We start from the raw sequence: 18495 nt of genomic DNA on the forward strand, positions 1-18495 counted from the left end.
GTCACCACCAGGCAATGACAGCATGTGCGTCCTATGAAAGATGAAGTCAGAATTTTGTGGGATTTATTTCAATTACTCTCACACAAGGATGCTTTTAAGAGGTGGGAAATCCTATTCTCATGCACTGTGAAAACTGGCACTTCCCTATCTAATCAATGCCACAGAGGTCCTTGATGAGACAGGCTAGGAAGAGCTAAAACTTATAACAGTTGTTAATTTGCAGCTTGTGTCTGTTTCCTGCTTTAAATCAAGTATATAGGGCTCACTTTTTTGGTGCACAGTCAAAACAAAGAGGTTTTTTATTAAATAGTTTCAGAATTTGGCTCAAGAAGAATATAAAGTTGAAAGTCACATCAATGAAACAGAGCCCTGTAATAATAGACCTTTATTTGAGACATATTTGAGGGAAATGTTCTTAACAGAACTTGATTTATTTCCATTGAAAATAAAACTCCGAAAAGAATCTGTGCTAAACGCGATGTTTTAAATTAAACTGAAGGATTATCTCATTTTTATAGTTCTGTACAAGTAGAGAGGGCTAATACTAAATGTACATACTATTACATATACACACGCTTTACTGCCATCTTGTGAATATTTACAAAACCAGCAGATTTTCTTGTTAAAAATAGCCTTTTAATTTCACTTCAGATTTATTTAATGAGGACTAAATTCTATCATCTATACTCACATGTGGCTACTGCCAATATAGCCGCACTAATTTTGGTGAAAATACTTGTTGAGCAAGATACTATTTAGTGTAAGTAATACTGGCAGAATCAGATCCTTTAAAAAGTCAATGTATAAAATATCTATACTTTCACATAATTTCACAAGTGAAGTCAAAGTCTTAATCTTACCAAAATCTTTTTTGAAAAACAAATTGAAACATTATTGAAAAACAATACTAAATTCGCTCTGATAAAAATATTGCAGCTTTACATCCAATTTGTATAGCAATCTTCAAAAGTGAATAAGCTGGTGCCTATAAAAAAAAATAATAATTAGGCATTGGATGAAGTACTAATTAAAAGAAACCAGATTTGTGAAAACAAAGGTGTGCACTAATTTTTAAAAATAATATTAAAGATTTATTTTTATCCATGTTACAGAAACAATACTGCTTTCCCAGAATAGGACAAATAGGCTTTTTTTTTTTTTTTTTTTTTTTTTAAAAAGAGAGACTTACCTTGTATTAAAATATATCATATGTGATAAAAACATATCCGTTCTCCACACAGATGTGGAAAAACGACAGAGGGACTTCATAAAGCTCATGAAGCAAAACAAGAGGGACAAATTTGCTCCAGAGTTTCATCCTACGGAGGGAGGGGCGGGGGGAGAACCTATGGCCTACTGACCAGATCTGGCCCTGGCATAATTTGATCCGGCCCAGTGCAAGTTTCCATGATGCAGGCTGGAAGTATTGGTGCCCCCTAGCAGCTCAAGTGTAAGTGCCATCTAACTCCACTCCAGGGGAAACCCCCGAACTTTTGCTACCCTTCCCTCCACAGCAGTGATGCAGCCTGACCACCGGCTCACTCTGCTGCAGGGGAAAAGCTTGTGCTTCAGCGCTGGCTCACTCAGCTGCAGAGGGGCTCCAAGCCCTCTGCGCATTCTGAGTTACATGCAGGGGAAGGGGTTTTGTGATGTTTTGGTTTGTTTCCCACCTTGAGAGCATTGGGAGCAGTTGAGAGTGAGGGTAAGTTTTTTGCTTGTGTGTGGTCCCTGACTGATTTTTCTGTGGTTCAGAGTCCCTTAAGCAAAAGAAGTTTCCCTACCCCCATCCTTAATCAATATAATAAACTGTGTCTGGTATATCAGGGTGATATCTGGATTCCCAGGGCTGAAAGCGATAGATAACTAACAAAAGGTTCAATTATTAATCTAACATTTTAAGCAAACTCAAATTAGACTACACGTTCAAAAACAGAGTTAATGCAATAGTTTAGTTTTGAAAAAGAACTACAGGTTGAACCTCTCTCAGCTGGCACCCTTGAAACCTGACAGGTGCCAGATGAAAGAATTTTCTGGGCAACGGGAGGTCAATATTGACTAGTGTGTTACCAGCACTTCCACTGCTTATTGGGCTGCTAGAAGACATTTAGGGGTAAATTACAGCTAAATAATACCACAGAAAACTGAGAGCCAGGACTGGTGGCTGGAAACAAGCTTTACAGGACTATGGAAAACTTAACCACACCCATGATGAGTGGTCATCCAGCCAACTAAAATCATGCCAGATTATGGAGTTTGCAGGATGAGAGTGTTCTGGTTTAGAAAGTTTCAACCTGTAGTTTTAACAATAGCATTTACAGGATGCTATAGTTGCTGGAAAACTTAAAAAATTTCAACATTAAAAAAACCATTTCAGATTTTGATAAAGATGCCTTTAGTTTTATCCGATATGTACCTTCTCAAAAAGAATCAACAATTATTACTGTACTGTTATTTTCCACCCACTTCCTGTATTTTCATTTGCACAAAGACAAGGAGACACTGTCGCAACCAAATGCATAGCAATGATCAACAGCAATGAATTAATACTCTCTGCCTACCAATTCTGCATTGTGGTCAAGGCCTACATCATGGTGCTCCAGCTCTTCATCACGGAATTTCTTTATTATCTGTTTAAAAGAAATTATAAATTAGTAACAGTTTTTACCTACACATCAATGATTAAGATGACAAATCTGCACTTCTGGCCACCTTATCACTTGAGAAACAGTATACCTGAAGTCAAGACCTCTAGCTAAATGCTTTTGAAAAATCCTCTCCTCACAATTTCCAATTAGAACAACCCACAACTACAGTACATGAGGAAAGAACCTCTGAAATAAAGAAGTTCATGTTATGTTCTTGGTGTTATTCAGAAAACTGTGTGTGTTCTCTTCCTGGGCCATTACAGTCTCAGCCAACGTTCGTGAATGTCATAACTCTATCATGCATATGCTGATTATAACCAGAATCATAGTAGATAATGATATGAAAAAGATAAATCATAGATGCCCACCCCCATTGCAAGCAACAGTGGATTAAGGCTCCGAGTAAGAGTCATCAGATACTACACTAACAACACACTGTGTCTTAGCTAAGAAACCAGGTTGGAACATTTTCTTGTCATACTGAGAGCACCTCCTGAATCCCAGCTTATTCTGGAATTCTGAAAAATCTTTCTAGAAAACAGAACTGCTAATTAGCAAGCCAGTCTTCCTTTTTCACATTTTTTTAACACTAACATTACAATAGTCATTCTGAGATTATTATATTTACAAACTAAGACCCCAATCCTGCAAATTGTTCCATGAAGGCAGCCATCTGCATGTCCATGAAGCTCCACCAGATTTAAGTGTCTTTCAGTACAGAAAAACTTGCAGGATCAGAACTTAAGAGAAAGAACCAGGATCATGGTATGAGCTAAGTATAGAATACAAAATTTTCCTTTTTTTTTTTTTTTTTTTTTTTTTTTTTAAGTACACAAATAATTGCATAAAAAATTAAACCAAATACCTTCAAAGCAAAATATGTGAACTAATGGTGTGAGAGTCTGCTATGATACATGACAGTTTTCCTTCTGTAAGGCTTTGCAAAGGCTCCTCTCTTTATACTTGTATAAATCGAAAGAAAAATAAAATACACTTTTGCTAAAAACGTGCTCAGGGTATCTAGACATCAAAGTTAGAACATCTTACTTAGTTGGACAATTTGAGTTCTGAATACTCACTCTCTCCAGCTCTTGCATTCCGGATAGCTTTGTCTTGCGTTTTTACTGGTACATGATTCCACTGTGCTCACAGCTCAGTTTTTACTCAGTCACACAAATGAAAGTCAGCAATAGAGTTTGGGCTATTCCAAATTCCAGTCTTGGGCTGTTCCAGGCCCAGTCCCATTATCTTAATAGGCAGTGGTAGCCAGTGGGTTGATACTGCTGAGTTCTTAGACCCTGACCTTACAACAAGCTCCGCACAAGTACAGTGAAATTAATAGGGCTATATATAGGCACAGTAGTCTGTCCACTGTGAGCTCAATGCAGGAGCATGGCCTAAATGCATTTAAGTTTTAACAAATAAGGAACCATCTTCCTAGTCTAAGTGAAGGTAAGAGATCAGCTGCTCTCAAAGGCTGCGGTGTCTGGAGTTGCAATGATACTGTTATGTCCAGTATATCCAAAGCATGCCCACATGATACATTATTCAGATTAGTTCACTTTCTTATTCTTTAAAGTCTCCTATTAAATTGAAATATTTGGACACCACAGGCTGCCTCTTCTGCCCCCAGTAAAAAACAGAGTATAACTACAGGTTATAGTTACAGAGAGGTAGCTGTGTTAGTCCATATCTTCACAAAACAAAAAAGGAGTCCTATAGCTCTCTGAAGACTAACAAAATAATTTATTAGGTGATGAGCTTTCATGGGGCAGACCCAGTTCTTCAGATCTAGAAAGCGGGTCTGCCCCATGAAAGCTCATCACCTAATAAATTATTTTGTTTGTCTTCAAAGTGCTACATGACTTTTTCTTGTTTTGTGAACTACAGGTTATATCTCCCTGATCTGGCACCCTCGAGACCTCAGAGGTCCTGAAAAAGGGATTTTCCTAAACTAAGGAAATTTATGTTCCCCAGGGCCTGGCTGCCCATCCAGCCATGACTCCCTGGCTCTGGGTAGCTTCTGGGGAAGACTGGTCCCAGAGACTTGGATGCCGGTGTTCTAGCCCCAGACCCACTGCCTCACACACGGCTTCTGGGTTGCCAGCTCAGCTTGACCTCCTGCTTCAGCTCTCTGGTCCAGGAACATCCCTGGTCTTGCTGGACGAGGTGTATTGCTGGACCAGAGAGTGCCAGTTTCTATTAAAAATGGGCTCTGTGTCTGTGGTCTCAGATGTTTTATATTTAATACACATAAAAGAAAAAAATCCAATAGCTAACTGAAACAAAACACTTTTCATCTTGAGTGTTTCACTGCATGTAATGTTTTGAACTACCAGTGAGAAATTAATCTTCTGCAAATCCAAATGCTATATTTATGTCATTTAAAATATTGTCTCAATATACAGAGAATATGTTAAATACCTTTAAACCATATTCACATACCTGCAATAATTCTTTGTATTTTTCTGGATCCTCCTCCATTAGTGTTCTGATCTGATTGTTATAATGCTCTGCTATGCTCTCCTCCACTGCCACAGTACAAGCCATTGCACCTTCTCTTCCAAGTAAAGCAGTTCCAGCACCTGTAATTATCAAATTAATTTGAGCAACATATTCCAAGCCTACATTAATAATAGCAATAAGACCGTGCACTCACCTAAAGCAAACCCTGTAACATTCCAAAAAGGCAATAAAATCGTAGGTCGAACTCTAAACCTGACCATTAACTCATTAAACTTTTTCAGATGATCCTTTTCTTGATCCCACATTTGCTGCAAAAGAAATAAGGTTACAGAAAAACATAATAAAAATAAAGCATTTATAATGCTACTATAAATATAGAGAAAAAATGCAATGTAAGTGAGCTTCAGCTCATGCTAATTTTAATTTTGATTTTAAAAAGCGATCTACAAAATAAAATAAATTGGCTTGTGACTTTTCTCCCCAGTGATACATAAACAGAGTCTGAAAAGTGTACTGTTAGGCATCAGCTACATATCTTTTTTCCCCTTGCTTGTTTTTACATTAGAAATTCATGTCTTGTCTAACATAGAAAACTCTATGAGACCATCAGCATAGTAAGATAAAGGCCTAAGCCCATACAGCACAGGCCTGGTTTGAGGCTTAAGCCCTAGCAACAATGGACAAAACATGGCTAAAAGAAAAGCTAGTCTGTGAGCAAGAGGCAGTCTTCTGCTAACAGAGCTTGGCTCAGACAGGGCTAAGAGTACAAAACCCTAATTGGTAATCAGTCTATGTGCAGAATGGTAATTGGTACAGTTCATAAGTTAAAATCACAAGGTACCACCAGCTCATTAAAAAAGACCTTGGTATCCACTCCACAGATACAAACCTAGATTCAGGAAAGGGTCTAAAATAGCAACATAAAGAATAAAAAATAATCTAACCAAACCACGAGGTACAGGGTAATAGCCTAACATCATCAGAGGGTGGCAACCTAATACATCAGCAGTAAAGTATGTTTTGTTTGTATCCATCTATATATAATGTAATGTCTTTGGGGAACTGCCTTTGTCTAAACTATTCAGACTGAAGGCATTGGTTCACTGCTGCAGGTACCTATGCACAGCAAATCAGTAAAGTATACTTAACAACTGCGTGTACCTTGCTTGGCAATAAACCCTGGCCTGGAACTTTCAACCCTTATCTGGTCTGGGGTCTTTGGGGAACCTCGTGGGACCTGCTGCACTTATTGGACGCATATCATTAAACACACAACCGGTCTTCTGATTATCATCAACAGAGCCAAAGACCCAAAAAACACAACAGCAGTAAATCCACCATACTACAATCATTTCCTAATGTTTAAGTCACCAGAACAAACAAAAATGAAAGTTGACAAATTAAGAGGAAGACTGTTATTCAGATTTATTTAAAAACCTTGTTATGTTTTATTAACACCTATTTATATTCAATAATTAGTTAACATTTTGGAGAAAGGGAATAAACAGTTATATCACAGCTCTCACTCATTTTTTTCATTCAAGTTTTAATTTACAAGATTTTTGACATCTAAAACATTACATTTACCATGGGAAGAGCTTTTGTAAGACCAGTTGTTTTAAAGTATACATTGAAAACGCTAAAAGTATAGCCCAGTAATTTATTTTATTGTACTTCAGCTAAAGAGTATATCTTTGACTACATAAGACACAAAGGTAAGATGAAGTTAGATCCACACATACCAACCTGGATGACTGGCCCTACTGTAGTTCTACCGAGGACAGCCATTTGCCCAGCATAAATACGATTTGCCCCATATTCCCCTGCATGATCCACCCTAATTATGCGGTCTATGGCTGGCTTGTTGATGTTGTCCAAGGTCATTCTAGTACTACAAAACCTTAAAGAAGTCTCTTTTGACTGTAAATGCCATTTTCTTTCAAAACCTGCCAAACAGAAAGACAACTGAAATGAAGAATAGTACTCTACAACCATTGAAAGCAAGGGAATTCTCAACAAAATACCCACACAAGCACTTAACAAGTGTACATGTCATTTACTCAGTGTTGTGCCTGCTTACTGACCTGTTTGTGATACATGAGTGCAGTGTGATGTGGGGGAAGGAGTGTGAGTCAGGAATGGAAAACAGAGAAGGTATAACACATGACACAAGGTCCTAATTTAATACAGGGGATTAGCCTCAAAGGAGACCAGATTTTCCCAGGAATGGGGATGAAACACAGAGGTGACAGATGAGCCTGCATGGGGATGGCCTGGTGAGAGATGACTCCAGAGCAGTATCAGGTTTACAGTGGTGCCAGACCCATGCTCAAATGTACCTTGGGTCACCTCATTCTGCTTTTCCTGCATCCAGTGTGATAGTTCTGCTCTGTCCCCTGGCCCCTCCGCCTTATGTTCCACTCACTCTGCTCAGCTCACCAGCCCAGGACTCCTCTCCTCCCTGATAAAGTGGGTCTTTGCCCACAAAAGGTTATGCTCCAATATATCGGTTAGTCTATAGGCTGCCATAGGATTTCTCATTGTTTTTGTGGATACAAGCTAACACAGCTACCACTCTGTTTCCTCCCTTGTGGCCTTGGCCATCCGCCTTTCTCTGCATGACAGACAAATCCCAGTGCAGCTCCAGCTCTGGCCAGTTGCAGGGAGTGGAGACGCTAGCTGTGAGGAGCACTTGGCCAATGTGTGTCTGGCAACTGCAAGTTTATACACAGTACTCTTGCAGTAGGCCAAGTGGCATGTGGTCACCCCTATTATGCAGTGCCCCACTGGCCTTTGGCAAGCCCCTGGTTCCAGGGACTGACCTTCTCATGCCATGTTCCATTGCCCCAGTGGAGACCCAGAAAAGGTCAATCCAGCACAGCTCGAGTAGGGATGAGAGGGCAGAGATATTTGCAATCCTGCAAGGGGACAGTGTAAGCCAGGAAGGGAAGACCCCAGGAAGAGGACAGAGCAGCCACCCCAGAAAAAAGATAACACTGCAACGAAGGGGTGAATCCAGAGACGGGAGGGAGTATGGGCGAGTGTGACCCAGAAAGGGGAAGGGAAGGGAAGGGAAGGGAAAAGGGGAGGGGCTGGGCTCTGTGGCCCCCTCCTCCAGGGGAGCAGGGTGACCCCGCGCAAAGCCGCCCCGACGCCGCACCTGCCCCACAGTGACGACGCGAGCAGCCCGCGCGCAACCCCCTCACTGCAACAGCCGCCGCTACTTCCATAGCCCTGACCCAGGCCCAAACTCCTCACAGCGGTGCGACGCGATGACGTATAGAGGAGGGCCACTGGAATTGACGTATATGTTTCCGCCCCTGTCCCGGATCGATTGGTTCCTTCTCTCTTACGCGCCCCTTCCGACTGGGAAGACCCGCTGTCAGTCACAGACGAGCGTCCCTGTGGCTGCCGTGACAACGCGGAGTGCGGCACTGTGTCGAACTGCTGCGGCGTCATGGGAGCGCGTGTGTCCCCCCGGCGCCTCGCCCGCTCTGTGGCTCATAGACTGTAGGGGCGGGGTAGTGAGCGGGGACGGGGCTACAGTGGGGCGCAGAGCGCAGGGGCACCCAGGGTGCCTGGGTGAGGGGCGCGGGACCCATATGCGGACGAGACTGGGACTGGAGCTTTGCGGGTTATGCCGTGTCTGGCTGTTGCAGGGGTGTGGAGGGGTACGTGGCGGGAGCATGGGTTTGGCGGGGTGCACGGACGCGGGGGTGGGAAGTGGAGATTGCATGGGTATGAGATGTGCGGAGGGAGCATGGGCAGAGGAGAGCGCAGCGAGGGCATCGGAAGGGTGATGAGCGGAAATGGCGTAGCCCAGGAATACATAGAGGTGGGATGGCAGATGTATGAGTGTGATGGGTGCACAGACACAGGGACCCTGTGGTGACTCCGGCATGTGGGGATGTATCGTTACAACTGGTCCGTAGGCAGAATGTGGAGATGAGGAGAAGTCTAGAGATGCGTATTTAAAGGGTGAACGGTGTATAGGTACTGTATGGAGTTTGTGCACGAACACGGAGCACGTAGGGGATGTACAGATATATGAGTATGTAAGACAAGTGCACAGATGTGCATTTGTGCAGGAGGACAAGTGAGTGGGAATGGGCAGTTAGTGTCCGGTAGAAAGCACACAGTGAGTGGTGATTAGGAGAAGAGTAAACAGAGATGAGGGGGATTTTGCTAGTCTTTAAAGTGCTACTTGACTGCTTTTTGTTTTGATAGTGTATAGACTAGCACAGCTTCCTCTCTGTTACTAAGGATTAGTGTTTGGGTTAGATATATGGCAAATTGCCTCTAGCATGACTCAGTAGTTCAGCACAAAATAAAACATTACATGTTAACATTGTGTTTAAGGAGTGGTTGTGAACGGAGCAGAGTGCAAGAATCCTATACTGTTCCTAACACAGCTTTTCTGTATGCATTATATGAAGGAGCTCATATTCATGCAAGCCTAATTTTTGTTGTCGTTGTTGGGTGGTGATGAATACCTTCAGGAAGTGAGTTCTTCTGTCTCTGTTAAATAGCAAAGACTTCTTTTTTGCTAAAAAACTAGATTTTTGGTTTTAAATGGAATGAGCCTTGGGGATGGGTTGTGAAGATGGACTTAAATTAGAGTTGAAATAGTCTGATAGCGGGAACTGGATTTACAATTATAAGGAAAAGGCAAGAGAGTCACAAGAACTCAAATTGAAAAAGGCTTGCCTGTTCTTTAGAAATACTGTAAAAATCTATTTTCATTTTACTGAAATTGGAAATATGTTTTTCTAGAAAATATTACATTGATGCGCAAAGAAAAGAAGATAGTTTTGATTTATCTGGTGTTAGCAGGAATGAGACTGAAAGTTTTTATATGGTGAGTATTTACTGAAATACATATTGTTTTCAAAATGGCATATAGTCTCCTATCTTGCACACTGCATGGTGCCTTAAGGGATTGCCCAGCCCATGCAGACAGGCTGTTAGTCCTGGTCTGTTCTGCTGCTAAAATGAATGTATGGAGTTATACACCTATCTCACAGAACTGGAAGGGACCTTCAGAGGTCTTTGAGTCCGGTCCCCTGCCTTCTCAGTGGGGCCTATCACCATCCCTGACAGATATATATGTTTTAAATCTATTTGCCCCAGATTCCTAAATGGCCCCCTCAAGGGCTGAGCTCACAACTCTGGGTTTAGCAGGACAATAGTCAAACCACAGAGCTCTCCCTTCCATCCCTTAGCTATTTAGCTCTAATTTACCTCAAAATGTCTAAGAGCCCAGTAAATAATGCAAATGTTCATAGTGCTGCTAGACAATATTGACCTCCCATGGTTCAGCAAATTCTCTGGTCTGGTACCAGTCAGGTCCTGAGGGTGCTGGACTAGAGAGGTTTAATCGCTAGCCTGGCCCCCTCCCCACTTCCATTACTATCTCCACTGAAGCTGCACTATCACTAATGAAATGGTTGAAAATGTTAATGAATCTGTAATTCCAAACGTGCTTTGGAAGCTGCATTCCTTACCATTTTCTCCTTGTTGGGCTACATTGGATTGCAGGTTTGTTAGGTTACATAAATCTTTCCTGTGAGTCTTTAAAGAAACAGAACAATTAATCGTCGTTATTTGCTAGTTTGTAAATTGGTGCTACTTAGAAACCTGGTAAGTTGGAAGAACAGGTTTTTCAACTTATTTTATTTTAATCAGGAAGTGTATTTTTCACACTGAATTAATTACTTCATTGTTTGTCACACCCTCTCAGCCATACAATGAAGAAATCTCTGCTAAGCCAGAGAAAAAATGTATAACTTTTTTCCGTAAACTTGTATAGAAATTCTTTTGCAGTAGACAGACATTTAATTCCCACTGTTGTATAGAGATTTACATGCACACTTTATCAGAGAGGTAGCCATGTTAGTCTGTATCTTCAAAAACAACAAGAAGTCCTGTGGCACCTTATAGACTAACATATGTATGTATATATATTCTGACTTGTTCATGCACACTTTGTGTTAATATGAATTAAATGCATTAATCGCTCATCTGCTATGCAGAAACATAAAGGCAGGCACAGCTGTAACAGAAATCTTTATCTTCATGGACACGAGTAGGTGTACAAGTACTTCCAGTGAGTGCAACAGAATGATTTGCATATATAGTTACTGATATGTGAAAATGTTTATTTGCAAGATTGGACCTTAGATAATGCCAGGAGACAGTGATGTGATAACTCAATCTTGAGTGAAAATCAGGACTTTTGAATTCTATTGCCTGTTCTGCCATTGACTCAGTGTTTTGCCCTTCAGAAAGTTAATTCATGAATTAGTGTATGTATAATACACATTGAATCTCTGTAACGTGAACTTCTTTAGCGTGGCAACACCCCTGGTTTGGCATTGTCGTCAATGCTGTGGGTGTTCTAAGGTGAAAAACCAGTGGGCTGGTCCAGGAGCATTACTGGACTAGGGAATGGTGGAGCCCCAGGGGTGGTGGCTGGAAGAACAGCCCCACAGCCCCTGTGACAGGCAGCCAAAGGAGTCCTGTAGCACCTGTGGCAGGTGGCTGGGAGGGGGTCCCAGGCAGTCAGTGACCAGGAATGGGAGGCGGGCAGTGGAGTCCCAGAGGGTCAGGGGCTGGCAATTGAGCTCCAGTGGGCCAACGGCTAGAGACCCTGCATGCTGGTGGCTGGGGGCCAGAACCCTGGTGGGCTAATGACTAGGAGTTAAAAGCAGAGCCCATCCCTGGTGCCCCTGAGAAGCAAAGCCCGACAGAGGCTGGCAGCAAATGGTTAGGAGGTGGCCTGCCAGCAGACTGGCACCCTAGGGGAGCAGAGTTCCAGAGCCTTCGGGGAGGCACCTGGGATTGGAGGGGCCAGCATTGACCTCCGTTTGTCCAGGATGGGTCAGGTCCAGAGGATGTGCATCCAGGGAGGATCAACCTGTATTTTAAATTCTTACATAAAGAGCGTTGTCTATGTAGAATGTATCTAGTTTTCATACATTATATCATCAACATGCTCTCTATACTAAGGTTTAACAGGAGCCTTTGTAGTACTGCTGATTTTTTTTAAATGTAGCAATCAGTGAGTAGATTTAATACTAATTTTTATGATTTAACTATTCTGCAAACACATGTGTAATGTTGAATAACAGTTCAGAGTATTGCAGAGGTAGCCATGTTAGTCTGTATCTTCGAGAACAACAAGAAGTCCTGTGGCACCTTATAGACTAACAGATAGTCTGTTAGTCTGTAAGGTGCCACAGGACTTCTTGTTGTTCTCAGTTCAGAATAGCATTTGTATTCAGAAAATGCCTGAAGCACATGTATGTAAATATAAGGGACAGAGGTAAATAGGACGTAAGCACATGCAATGTTTAGCATGTTGGTGATTAAGGCAAAGACTTTCACCCTTTTTCTTTCTGAGGTCTCCCCAACATGTTATAAAACCTCCATGACATGTGCCACAACTGTTTTACTTCATATAAAAGCCAGGCCTGACATTAAGGGGTAGTAAGTAGAGCAACTGCCACAGGCCCATGCCACAAACAGCACTGTGAAGCAAAGTGGCTTAGGCTTTGGCCCCGTGTAGTGGGTCTTGGGCTGCAGTTCAGCATGGTGGGACTTTGTCTTCTGCCCTCGGATTTAGTGACTCCAATGCTGGCCATGCTTGGTAGACTTCCTGAAATATGCTTGCAGCCCTTCAGGGGGCCCCGGGTCACAGTTTAGAATCACTGGATTAAAGTAAGCCTTTTTGTGTGTTTTACTATATCTCATAAAACGAGTGTCTTCCTTAAGTAAATAATGAACTACAGCGGCTAACACTGACTTTTCTTCTGTAAATAACCATATTTTACCCATACTTTTCTGCCATTTTTATCTGTTGCAACATCCTGGAAACATTCCTAAACAGAAAAACAATAAACTCTTTCATATCCAGCAGCCACAGGTTGCTGAATATTCAGATATCTGGGTAACAGAGAGGTATGCCTAGGAAGCATAACACTAAAGAAAACAAGACTTAGATATTAAGAAACAAACAAATATATGCGGAGTACTTTATTTACCAACAGTAGTAGTATTGTGCATAATAAACATATTGTATTTGTACTTACTCTCACTATATTTATGGAAAACACAACTAAAGTTTACTTTCAAAACAAAAAAGCAGTCCAGTGGCACTTTAAAGACAAACAAATAATTTATTAGCTGATGAGCTTTTGTGGGACAGACCCACTTCTTCAGATCATAGCCGTACCAGAACAGACTCAATATTTAAGGCACAGAGAACCAAAAATAGTAATCAAGGTTGACAAATCAGAAAAATATTATCAAGGTGAGCAAATCAGAGAGTAGAGGGGCAGGAGGGCGAGGGGAGTCAAGAATTAGATTAAGCCAAGTATGCAAAAGAGCCCCTATAATGACCTAAAAAACCCCTCCCGGTTCAAACCACGTGTTAATGTATCAAACCTTGATTGCTATTTTTGGTTCTCTGTGCCTTAAATATTGAGTCTCTTCTGGTATGGCTATGATCTGAAGAAGTAGGTCTGTTCCACAAAAGCTCGTCACCTAATACATTATTTTGTTAGTCTTTAAAGTGCTACTGGACTGCTTTTTTGTTCTGATAGTATATAGACTAGCACAGCTTTCTCTCTGTTAAAATTTACTTATGGTTAAGTATCAGAGGGGTAGCCATGTTAGTCTGTCTGCAAAAATGAGAAGCCCTGTAGCACCTTATAGACTAACAGATTTTTTGGAGCATAAGCTTTCGTGGGCAAAGACCTTCATCAAATGCATGTAGTGGCGATTCCATAGGCAGGTCTAATTATACAGGCTCATGAAAAGGAAGGAGTCCCAGTCAAGAGGAAGGCCAGAGTTGACAAGATCAATTCAGACAGGGAGGATGTGGCCCACTTATGGTTAAAATGCTGGTTATGTGAAAATGCTGGATAATAGAATGCAGGATATGATCAGCACCCTCAAGCATAACTTTACAAATTGTAAATTTGAAGCTACTCTTTGATTGTATACAAGAAATCCTAAATTATGTGAAAGAAAATTACAGAGCATCTAGCTGCTATGAAGGCAGGCCTGCTAAAATCACTACAATAACAAAGTCATGCTATGAAAAAGCAAAAAACAAATATAATAAAGAAAATTCCCGTTTTAATATTTTAGGGAAAAACCCTGAAAAGAATTAGGAAAGACATGAGCCATTTTGTTGTTTTTACTAAAGTTTCTCTGAAGGAGACAACAGAGTTGCATGAAAAATGCAATAATGTGTAGTTTGTTTGTTTGTTTGTTTTGAAGGATTTTGCAGCTGACAGACATTACCATGTCTTAGTAAGGAGAATAAAAAGGTAATGTATGAAACACAGTGAATTCTGCTAAGCATTTGTCTTGGGCTGGGCCATATGCATCAGTGGTGCAATACACTACTACAGAGCAAACCGGCATATGACTCCTAAGCCACTGGAGCTTGGCCACATCTACAAAAGCTGCTTTTGCCGGAAAAACGGCAGAGTGTCTACGTGGCAAATGGGCTTTGTCAACAGTTTGTCAACAAAACCTGGCACATCTGCCGGCTGCATTGTACCTCTCCCCATTCAGGTATAACACCTCTCTCAACTGTTCTGTGGACAAAACAGCTATGTAGACACTCTGGGGCCCTTTTGTTGACAGACAGGTCTTCCAATTCACCAGGCAGCCCTGTTTTGCAGAGCTTCCCATCAGCTGTTGTGTCGAGAGAGGGCCGGGCAATCTGATTGCTCTCTGTTGACAGAGTTGGATTGCACTTTCAATCTGCTTTTATGTGTAGATGCAGTCTGTCAACAAGTTTTGCAGGGAAATCCTTTCCGACAGTGACTTCTGTCAACAGGCTTCTCGTGTAGACGTAGCCCTTGAGTATGTGGTGGGAGTAAGTAGCCAAGAAAGTCAGCTTGAGTTTCCATTCTCCAGATGGATCTCTCTGACTTATAGATAGATGGAGTAGAAGGGCCACTGAGTTGTCCTGTTAGGTGGAAGAGGAATATTGTAATGGTGACTGTTGAGACACTTGAGAAGTGTATGAAGGAAAGGGTGAGCACAGAATGACTAGGTGGGAGAAAATCTGAAAACTGCATGGAAGAAACTGGTACTGCTTTTTAGAGCATAATTCGCTCATGAACCGAAGCTCCAAGCTTCCTGCAAGCGGGAAATGGGCTGGCACTCTCTGTGTAAAAGGGCAAAAGAGGCAACATGGATCATCTGGTATAGTAGGGGATGGAGAGCCTTTTTTCAGGTCACAGGCTACTGGCCCACAGAAAAATCATTTGGCCAATCATAGTGGCAGGGAGAGAGCCTTTCCATGCAGTGCTGTACTGCTATCCCTCAGCTGAGGGAGAGGAAGCAGCAGTGGCCTGGCATGAGTGCAGAACACCCAGCTCTCCCACGCCCAGGCCTCATAGCACCCATCATCCATGTTCAGTAGGGGGTGGGTGGGCAGCAGAGCTGGGGACTGAGGCTGAGGGCATCTGATGCTGACCTGCCTCCGCTGAGATCCACAGATACTCCAGGTCTAGGTCTGAGAGTGAGGTACCTTCAGCTGGGGGAGGGAGTAGCAGCAATGCACAGAGACGCTTCCTTGCACTGCTAGGCAGAGCCAGTAGGCTGGATCTGCCCCCAGCTTGCCTGATTCCAGCTTACAAGGCTGTGGGCTGGATGCTGGGAAGGTAGATCTAGACCGCGGGGCAGAGGTTCCCCAGCTGTGATGTACAGAAATACAAAACAGACCACTCTTCATAAGGATCAAGCAAGAGCTGGGCTTTTCCTATTTTCTCCCAAAAGAAACATACATATAAAAGTAATCTCTTAAAACACAGCACAGAAATCCAGTTTATAACTCCAGGTAAAACAATTTTTTTCCATAGCTGTAATTCTCTTAATGAAACAAACACTACTGAGAAGCTAATAATTTCATACCACAGCATCAAACTATTCCACATACAAATCTTTGCCTAAGATCTTATAGAATATTCTAATGCATTTCACCATATTCACAGCAGCTTATTTACATTCGTGATATTCACAAACACCAGTGATATATTATGTCTCATGCAATATATTATTTTCTTTCATCACAGGTTAAAGAACATTTTTTTTGTTTTTACTAGAACAAAGAAGTTGCGCAGTTTCCCTTCCAGACTACCTCAGCTTCCTCCCCCTATATATCACAAGATGAAGTCATGAGGCTCATTTAGTCAGCTTCAAAGCTAATTGTTGAAGCTGTAAGTAATACAGAACTCACTGCTTTAATCAGTAAAGAGGTAACAGAACATTTTTCCACTCTTGCACTTTAACAAGTTTTCCATAAATTGCAATGATAAAGGATCAGATTTTGCACTCTGACTGTAAATGCACAGTACAGGTTGAAACACCAAAATCTGGGATTCTCTCATCCAGCTGCCAGACCACAAATATTCGAGGACCATAGAATCCCGGGGCTGGGAGGGAGAGGAGAGAGAGAGTAGAGAGAGCTCAATTAACCACCAGAGCCCATGGTAGGACAGCCACAGCAGGGCTGGTGGCAAAGGGAGGCCAGCAGCAGCCAGGCAGCCTAGGCTGGGAGCAGCAGTGAACTTGCCTTGCCCCAGGATAGGTGGCCAGACTGGAAAGCCAGCAGCCCAGGGAGTGGCGGCTTGCTGCAGCTCATGGCCAGTGCCAGGAAGGAAGCTACAGCCAGGGGAAGCTGCAGCTGGGCGGAAAGTTGTGGTCCAGGGAAGCCACGTCTGGACCTGGGCAGGAAGCTGCGGCCCAGAGAAGCCACAACTGGGGCTGGGAAGCTGGTGGACAGGAAATAGCAGCTGCGACTGGGGATCCTGGAGGGGTCAGGTGACAGCTGGGAGGGGAGCCCAGGAGCAGGGTTTGGAATGCCAGTATGGGGGTACTGACATACCCTGGTCCAGCAAAATCCTTGGTCAGGTGCCAAGGGTGCTAGACCAGGGAGTTTCAACTTGTAGCTGCTTTAACTTTGATAGAATTATTGTGGATAAACAGGTTGAACCTCTGAAATCCTGGACTCCTCTGATCTAGCAACATCTGGACCAGAGGGCCCTGGCAGCTGATCGTGGGGGCCAGCTGAGTCCAGTGGCTAGGCGCCTCAGTCTGGGCTGGACAGCCACAGCTGACAACAGGAGGACTGGCAGTGGCCTGGGAAGCTGGGGATGAGAATCTGGGAGAATGGTGACCGGGAAGCCAGTGCCCTGCACCCCTGGCACAGTGGCCAGGAAGCAGTTGGGGCTGTGGCAACGGGGCCAAGAAGCTGGCAAAGAGCCAATGGGCTGCAGCAGCCAGGAAGCTGGTGAGGAGCCAGTGGGCTGTAGCGGCCAGGGAGCTGGCAGGCCATGGTGACGAGAGAGTAGTCAGGGCCACACTGGCCAGGGAGCTAGTGGGAAGGCAACCATGGCTGGCCAGGAATTTGGCTGGGCTGGGAAGCCGGCCAGGGAGCGGGTGGGAAGTCATCTGTGAAGTGGTTGGCTGTGACAGCCGGCGAGATGGTGGGGCCAGGGAGCTGATGGACTGCGGTGGATGAGGAGCCAGTGGGAAGACAGCCAGGGAGTGGTGGAGTGGTAGTGGCTGGGGACAGGAAACTGCAAACAGGGTCCTGAAGCTGGCACCTGGGGCTGGGGAGTGGGGCTGGGAACAGGAATCCATCAGCCCATGGCCAGGCCAGGAAGCTGTCAGTGGGGTCCAGGGCTGGGAAGCTGGTGGTCCAACAGCTAGGGCTAGGGAGCAGGGGCCAGGAACTGAAAGCCCAGCAGGCAGGGCCATGGAGCTGCTGTTGGGGAAGCAGCTGGGGCTGGCAGCTGGCAGCCAGGAGGGGAACCTGGAGAACATTGACCTCCCCTTATCGAGCAAAATTCCTGGTCCAGGACAGTTCAGGTCTCAAGGGAGCCAGACCACTGAGTTACATCTTGTATAACCATGTTACTTAGAGTCAGAATTTAGCAAAGTCTTCTGCTGTTTCAAACAATTGTGTCAGACTACTGCCTCTTGGAAACACTTATGACCTTCCACTCCCTGCAATGAACTAGACTAGTTGGACAGGTGCCATCCTATCATGGGGGAAAAAGAATTGTCAGCTTGCATCAAAATCAAGAAATCGCCAAAGAAATTTAATATGGAGGCCGTGTCTACACTTACAAAAAACTTCGAAATGGCCATACTAATGGCCAAATCGAAGAATACTAATGAGGCACTGAAAAGAATGTTCAGCACCTCATTAGCATTCCGCCAAGTGCCATGGTTCGCTTGCCCGCGGCTCGTCTACGGGAGGGGTCTATTTAAAAGGACCCTGCCAACTTCGAAATCCCCTTATTCCTATCAGCTGATTTCGATGTTGGCAGGGCCGTTTCAAAAAGGACCTCCCATG

The 18495-nt window shown here is 43.4% G+C and overlaps 1 protein-coding gene across 3 annotated transcripts; it reads right to left on the reverse strand.

Moving 5' to 3' along the window:
• Nucleotides 1–368: 368 nt before the first annotated feature.
• COQ7 (coenzyme Q7, hydroxylase) lies at nt 369–8380 on the reverse strand. Of its 3 annotated transcripts, none has more exons than XM_075010542.1 (6): nt 8272–8380; nt 6858–7057; nt 5305–5419; nt 5091–5230; nt 2559–2627; nt 369–985 (listed from the first exon to the last, which is right to left on the reverse strand). In XM_075010542.1, the coding sequence occupies exons 1-6, from the start codon at nt 8339–8341 to the stop codon at nt 908–910; spliced, it is 672 nt and encodes a 223-aa protein (XP_074866643.1). In that variant the 5' UTR covers nt 8342–8380; the 3' UTR covers nt 369–907. The 3 variants fall into 3 exon arrangements, with proteins under 3 accessions (XP_074866643.1, XP_074866646.1, XP_074866644.1); XM_075010545.1 differs by having other exon boundaries at nt 8351–8371; XM_075010543.1 differs by having other exon boundaries at nt 8318–8358.
• Nucleotides 8381–18495: the final 10115 nt, after the last annotated feature.

This window comes from Carettochelys insculpta, chromosome 16, assembly GCF_033958435.1.
Source record: "Carettochelys insculpta isolate YL-2023 chromosome 16, ASM3395843v1, whole genome shotgun sequence".
NCBI lineage: Eukaryota > Metazoa > Chordata > Testudines > Carettochelyidae > Carettochelys > Carettochelys insculpta.

Bases quoted from the DNA above. Each gene is read 5' to 3' on its own strand.
- COQ7 (XM_075010542.1), bottom strand. From the start codon at position 8,341: ATGGAAGTAGCGGCGGCTGTTGCAGTGAGGGGGTTGCGCGCGGGCTGC. The intron at 5,231-5,304 runs GTGAGTGCACGG...TGATAATTACAG, and splicing joins TGTTACAGGGTTTGCTTTAG to GTGCTGGAACTGCTTTACTT. The intron at 2,628-5,090 runs GTATGTGAATAT...TCTTTTAAACAG, and splicing joins AATACAAAGAATTATTGCAG to ATAATAAAGAAATTCCGTGA.